Below are 7,339 nucleotides of genomic sequence, written 5' to 3'. Positions count from 1 at the left end.
TTAAAGCCCCCCCTTTTTTTCTTTTCCATCACTTTTTATTTTTTGAATTATTTTAGTTTTCAATTACAATGCACATTCAATATTATTAGTTTCAGGTGTATAGCATAGTGGTTAGATATTTATATAACTTCCTAGAGGCCTGGTGCACGGATTTGTGCAGGGTCCCTCAGCTTGGCCTGCACCCCCTCGCCATCTGGGGGGATTTCTGACTGCCAGTTTTCATATATATATACTAGAGGCCTGATGCACAAAGATTCGTGCAATAGGCCTTCCTTCCCCTTGCTGCCGGCACTGGCTTCCCTCCAGCACCCAGGACCCGGGCCTTCGCTCTGGCCACCGCCTTCTACCTTTGTTCTGGGCCAGAGCTGCCTCCCACCAGCTCAGGTCAGCTCCATGGCCACCACCCAGAGACCGGCTCTCGGCGGCCGGGGCAGCAAAGGAAGCCAAGCATCCCGCCTGAAGGAAGCCAAGTGTCCCATCTTTGTGGCTATGAGCGCCGCCATCTTCTTCGCAGAGTGACGGTTAATTTGCATATTACCATGTTATTAGTATAGATGGGGACAGGGCCTAAACTGGCAGTCGGACATCCCTTGAGGGATGTAGCAGTGCGCCAAGCGGCAGGCAGCCAGGGAGGAGCCTGAGCCGGCTTTAGGCCACTCAGGCTTATCTGGCCAGCTGCTCGGTAGCACCGGGCTGGGTACCACTGCTGCGGAGTCGGGAGAGGCTCCGCGGCCTCAGTTGCATTCGCCAGCTGTGAGCCCGGCTTCTGGCTGACGGCGCTCCCTCTGTTGGTGGACACTGACCACCAGGGGGCAGCTCCTGCGGTGAGCTTCTGCCCCCTGGTGGTCAGTGCGCGTCATAGCGACTGGTGGACCGGCCACTTAGGCTTTTATATAGAGAGATGAGGTGAGCGTCCTGGGTTAGCCTAGTCCCACCCGGCCCCCTTACATAGTTACACCGGGGACCACGCTCCCTGTGCTGTAGTTCACACGCCGTGACTGTTCCGCAACTGCCACCTGGCCGGGGCTGTCCTCACACCTTGGCCGCCTCAGGCTCTGTGAACGTTCCTGCTTTAAAAGCCGTGGCAGCTGCCTGTCCTCCTCAGACAACCTCAACATACCTAAATTACGGATGTTTAGGTGTTTCCGTAACCACGAAAGGTCACCCCTGAGGAAATCTGGCAAAAGCGGCGCGGGCACGTGGCGGGAGCCCAAGGAAACGAATTTCCTCAGGCGGAGCGTTCGGCCCACAGCCGCGAGGGGCGTCAGGTGACCGCGCGGGTCCCGGGAGCCGCAGCCCCGGCTCCTCCAAGCAAAACGAGGAGCAGGCGGAAAAGAAGGGGTGACGAGGGGCAAACCCCACACTCCTGGTCGCGCGAAGACCTCCAGGCGCACGCGTGCGCGCTTTCGGCGTCCCCGCCGCAGACCCCCGGATGGAGTCTTTCTGGGAACCGCTCTCCAGCCCGCCCCCAACTTGTAGACTTCCGGCCAGCTGCCCGCCGCCGCCCCGCCCCCCGAGGGCTGAGGACGCTGGGATCCGCCAATCACTGTACGCGTGTGGTCGGAGTGGGTGGGGCCTGAGAGATTCGAAAGGAGCCCCGCCCCCTCGGAGCTGATTCCCGGGACTAAGTGGTGGGAGGAAAGCTCCGTCCGCGGGAGATGCGGCGGGGCGGGAAGTGAGAGCTCGCGGTAGGCTGCGGGTGTGCTCCCGCGGGGCGTGGAAAGGTGCTTGGGGAGAGGAAGAGCCCGCAGGACGGTGGGTGGGAGGAATATGGGCGCGTAGAGCGCCCCCAACGCGGAGAGGCGGGCTCGCAGGGGGGCGGGAGGGCCATCTGCGGAGGGCGATAAGGGTGTAGGGGGAGCTCTCCGCACCGTCCCCGGAGGTGACGGCGGTGACCGGTGCAGGTGCTCCTCCTGGGACGCTTGCTTGACCCCTGGCTGGCGCTCTGAGTCTAGCCGGGAACCTTGGGCAGGATGGAGACCCGAGGAAAGGTGTGCTTTGTCTCCACTTCAGGTCCAAGCTGCGTGCTGCTCCTGCGGGCTGGAACATGGGCGATTTGCAGGAAGGTAAGGACATCCAGAAGGGGAGATTGAGACCCTGCAATTGGGAGCACCTTAGGGACCCACAACGGGCATTCATTCCTCCCTCCCTTGCAGATGTAAAGTTTATAGTGGATGAGACCTTGGACTTCGGAGGGCTGTCACCATCGGACAGGTACCAGCCTCTTTCTTTATGCTGCTTACTTTCCTCCAATGATGCTTCTCTTTCTAACCCCCCCTCCCCCCCCCCCCCCCCCCACTGCTGAATTTTTGGCCTCTGGGGCCTGGGTTGGTAATTTACCAAGTTGGGATGCACTGGGGCGGCTGGTGGCTGGTTTGCTTGGGCCGCTAAGACACCATTACTGGGCAAGGGGAGAAGGGAGAAGCTGGAATGAGGTTGCAGGGTGTTAAGAAGGGTAAGTGGATTCGCTGCATCCTCATCCCCGAGTGATCTCCAATGCCAGTAAATGCTAACGGCCTCTTAGGCTTCACGGAAGCAGGTGTCTCAGCACCTAGAGGCCAGCATGGGCATTGGGGTTTGGGGTTGTGTCCCTGGCTCTGCTGTGTCGCAGACTCCTGCTCTCCTCTGGGTGGTCACTGGCTTGTTTTCTGTCTCAGTCGTGAGGAGGAAGACATACCAGTGTTGGCAACTCCAGAGAAACCCCTTCGGCGGGGCCTCTCCCACCGGGGCGACCTCAATGCAGTGGCCCCCACCCCCCAGGGCGTGAGGTTCAGCTTAGGCCGCCTCAGCCCAGCGAAGATGGAGGAGGTCCTCGATGAGGCCAACAGGCTGGCGGCGCAGCTGGAGCAGTGCGCCCTGCAGGAGCGCGAGAGGGCAGGCGAGAGCCCGGCGCCGCGCAGGGTGAAGCCCAGCCCTCGGAGGGAGACCTTTGTGCTGAAGGACAGTCCTGTCCGAGACCTGCTGCCCACTGTGAGCTCTTCCGCTCGGAGCACCCCCTCTCCGAGCAGCCTGACACCCCGACTCCGGGGCAGCGATAGGAAGGGGTCCGTCAGGGCTCTTCGGGCAGCATCTGGAAAGAAGCCCTCCAGCGGGAAGAGGGTGAGTGTAGCGGCTCTGGGTGGGATGTGTGGCCCCAGACACAGTTCAGGCATAGAGTGGCTCCTTGTTGGGAAAATGGGGATAGTGAAATTCTACCTCACAGAATTGTTGGCATTAAATGAGATACCGTAAGCCATGCACTTTCCACTGTGTCTGTGCAGAACTCTATAGCGTCTATCATAAGCTCTCAATAAATGGTGGTGGTGGTGATGAAGTTAGCAGCTAGTTGCTGCCCTTCCTTACTGGGATCTAGGCAACTCTCCACCTCTATCCCTCAGCCAGCAGAACAGATTCTTTTTCCATTTTAGCTCTTTTTTTTTTCCCCTCTCTCTCTGTGTGTTTCAGGAGTCGCCCACTTGCAATCTGTTCCCCACATCCAAAAGCCCAGCATCTTCTCCTCTTGCCCGATCAACTCCTCCAACCCGATCAACTCCTCCAGCCCGATCAACTCCTCCAGCCCGATCAACTCCTCCAACCCGATCAACTCCTCCAACCCGATCAACTCCTCCAGCCCGATCAACTCCTCCAGTCCGATCAACTCCTCCAACCCGGGGGAAAGCTGGGCCCAGTGGGAGAGCAACAGCAAGTGCGAGGACCCAGGGAGCAAAGCTGGGGGTAAATGGGAAGAGGGAGGATGTGGAGCTTACCCTAATATCCCTCTGCCCCAGGCCCGCCAGTCCCCGTCAGACCAGTCTTGGCCCCACAGCCTTCTACCAGCAACTGTCAGCGCCTGTCTCGGCCACAGGGAGCAGCTGCTAAACCTTCCAGTCGACTACCTGTCCCCTCAGCCATCCCCAAGCCTGTCAGCCGAGTGCCACTCAGCAGCCGGAGTGTACCACCCAGCAGAGGTGCTCTAGCTTCAGATTCGGTGTCAACTCGGAAAGGACTTCCAAGACCAGGTGCTGCAGGGCACAGAGGTAAGGAGGAACGGACATCGGACAGGAAGTTAGGAGTAAGAATACCTACCCTCGCCCAGCTCTGCACTCTCCCAGAGCTAGTAACAGTGACCACTTTCTCCATCTTGTTACAACTCTATTTGAAGACGGTGAGTTTGGAGAAAATGTGGGACTGGACCAAGACTTTAGCCTTTTTTTTCAAATACCTTTCAAACGTGTTTACCTTGGGTGAGAGGGAAAGCATAATCCAAAACTCACCCTGCCTTCGTCCAGTGTTGATCTTTGTGAGGCGGTCACTTGACCTTTCTGATAACCCATTTCTTTTGTGGGCCCAAATCAAGTTCCTGTTTCCCAGCGACCAAATCTTCCTGGTGCCACTCGCAGCCATCTGCAGCCCCCCCGGAAGGCTGCAGCCCCAGCACCTACCAGGTAAGGCTGGTTAGGGTGCTCTCTCTCTCCTCTGTCCTCTGGGCTTCTGAGCTCTTGGGTGCATCAGCCCTGAATCCTGTGTGGCAAGATGGCGGAGAGGAGGGGAGCCTGGAAGTTGGGGTGTCCCGTTTCTTCCTGAGAAACTTGAGCTCAGCTGGGTGACATGGGCTCGAGGAAGAAGGGCAATCCAGCACTTCCTCCTTCTGCTGTCTCTTTAGGTAAAGAGATCAGGACAGCAAGCAAGAATTCAGTAACCAACCACGACAGTCCCTGCCTGGACTCGCCTCCTCTCCGGCCTCCCAAGCCCTCGCGTTGGAGGCAGTTCCGGACTCCTGCAGATTCTGGCTCAGGGGCAAGAGGAAGAGATGCCACCACGGCTGGTGCCCAGGGAGATGGGGTGGATTAGGGTGGAGCTGGAGGGGATTCAGACTCTCCAGATTGGAATGTTAGGGAAAAGAAGTCACCCCCCGGCAGTGAAATGAACAAACAGATGAGAAGTGGGTTGTCCTCATCCACCCCCACTCTGTGTTCATCCCCAGGCCGCGGGTCACTGGGCATGAGCATGGGAATGGCCTCTGTCGCTGACCTCCCTGCTCTCCCAGGAGCAGTCCTCCTGAATCACCTCCCCTACTGGACTCCGGCCTGTTTGGCGAAGCAGAGGCAGGCACCTGGCCTCCGGAACTTGCTTCCTGTGAATTCTGTGAATCGTAACAGGCCAGTTTATGATAAACTGACTCCTTTGGTCTATACTTTTCTAAAATAAAGTGAGTGTATTTTTATATTCTCTGCGTATGTGAAAGCAAATCCTGCTCCAGTTTCTAACACATTTAGAGTGAACACCTGTGTAATTCCAAAGAGGGAGCCAGGATGGGCTTCCCAGGCAGAGGAGCCTGAATAGGCCCTAGGGCCTCGAGATTCCAGCGAATCAGGCTGTAACTACCCCCTTGTTGGTATTAGCTGGAAGCAGGCTGCCTTTTCCCAGGGTTTGAATGTTATTAAAAGGTCCAGGTCAAGTTAAGTAGAGCTTAATTCACAGTGTGCGAGGCTGTCAAGTCAAGGTCTCGGTAAAGTATTTACATTTTAAATATATTTTTATTGATTTCAGAGAAGAAGGAAGAGAGAGAGGGAAACATCAGTGATGAGAGAGAATCATTGATTGGCTGCGTCCTGCACACTTCCCACTGGGGATTGAGCCCACAACCGGGGCATGTGCCCTTGATCGGAATCGAACCAGGGACCCTTCAGTCCACAGGCTGCCACTCTATCCACTGAGCCAAACAAGCTAGGGCAAGTATTTATATATTAAACTTGGGTGTCCTTTCAGGGCAGGAGAATGGAGCAGAATCTTGTCTGCTGTACTTATGGGCTGAGGGGCACTTAGGAGTCTTCAGCCTCCCTGACTGCCTCAGGCAGAAGATACCAGGACACTTCACGTTCCCCTTTACTTCATTAGGGTTGTTGGTCTCCTCTTATCTCTACTGGACTCCAGGGCTGGCACCAGGGTGTATAAGCCCCTGCAACGCCCAGGGTTGTGACTTGTATGGGGCAGAGAATTTCATTCCTTTGTTGAAAAAGATATCTGAGAGCAAGGGGGGCAGTAGTTCAATGAATGACAAAGACTCATTTAGAGCAGATTTAATAGTCCCCCTCTTCTCACAGCCTTTGATTTTGCAACCAGAAGCAATTCAATTCCTTGCGAGTTTTGAGAGAATGCCCCCTTTTTTAAATTTAATAAATTTTATTGATTTTTTTACAGAGAGGAAGGGAGAGGGATAGAGAGTTAGAAATATTGATAGGAGAGAAACATATCGGCTGCCTCCTGCACACCACCTACTGGGGATGTGCCCGCAACCAAGGTACGTGCCCTTGACCGGAATCGAACCTGGGACCTTCCAGTCCACAGGTCGACGCTCTATCCACTGAGCCAAACCAGTTAGGGCAAGAATGCCCCTTCTTGAAGGCCAGGCCATGACTTGAAGCAACAGGCAACTGGGTGCAGAACATGGATGCCAGCTGGTGCCCACCCTGCCCAGGTTTATGTGCACATAAGTGCCCAACTGAGGTATTGCAATGCCCTTTCTCTGTTCCCAGGCCAGGGGCCCTCAGCTGCTTTCTCCTTGTTTGTGGCTGATCGCCAGGCTCTTTTCACACATTCACCTCTATCACAGTGACAGCTGTCTAGACCTTCACCTTTCCCTCAGCCTCTTGCAACAACTCTTGCAACAACTCTAGGGTTCCCAGAATGGAGTTGGGGGAGGCGGTGTGGAGACACACTGAGCCTTTGACTCCGGAGAAATTTGGTGGCCAGAACACATGTGCTTCCCAGCTGGGCCCCGCACTGGGGTCTAGTGAGCAGGGTCTGGTCCTCACTGCCCGCTCTGACAGAAGCACTGGAAGAGTGCAAGACTAGGCACGCACATAGGTGTGGGTGCGGCCAGCAAATGGCAGGTGTGACCTGGGCGTGGGCCACGCCTTGCTGGGTTCTTAGAAGCAAAAGCAGCAGCAAACCCATGTGCTGTTGCCACCTGGTGGCCAGAGAGGACACGGCATGTTCCTCTGGCCCTCTTGGTCAGTCCGGAGTTTTATCCCCACCCCCACCCCAACCCCCTCCAAACCTGCTTGAACCTAGTAGGCAGTGCCAACTAGGGAGGAGGCCTGCCTGCCACAGCAGTCCTTGGTCAGCTACCTGCTTCCTTCCCTTTGGTCTGGCTTTCCATTTGTCTCTATGCATCCACCCCTGCCCCCACCCAGTAGGAACAAGGGAAGCCAACGTTTATGGACCTCTTGCTATGCACTGTGAACGGTTCTAAGCACTTTATGTGTGTTAACTCATTTAATTCTCATAAAAGCTCAATTAGGCAGATGTTATTATCATCCTCATTTTGCAGGCAGAGAAACTAAGGCTGAGAGATGAA

At 55.9% G+C, this 7,339-nt stretch overlaps 1 protein-coding gene across 1 annotated transcript; it reads left to right on the top strand.

Moving 5' to 3' along the window:
• The first annotated feature begins 1,627 nt into the window (after positions 1-1,627).
• PSRC1 (proline and serine rich coiled-coil 1) lies at positions 1,628-5,205 on the top strand. The gene is given in 8 exon segments (XM_081112719.1): positions 1,628-1,688; positions 2,014-2,066; positions 2,157-2,214; positions 2,658-3,099; positions 3,445-3,749; positions 3,751-4,016; positions 4,337-4,424; positions 4,643-5,205. Coding segments are annotated over 7 exon segments (1,182 nt in total). The 5' UTR covers positions 1,628-1,688; positions 2,014-2,047; the 3' UTR covers positions 4,647-5,205.
• Positions 5,206-7,339: the final 2,134 nt, after the last annotated feature.

Source organism: Myotis nattereri (genome assembly GCF_964212035.1).
Source record: "Myotis nattereri genome assembly, chromosome: 18".
NCBI classification, from domain to species: Eukaryota; Metazoa; Chordata; class Mammalia; order Chiroptera; family Vespertilionidae; genus Myotis; species Myotis nattereri.
This window is presented reverse-complemented; position numbering and strand designations above follow the sequence as displayed.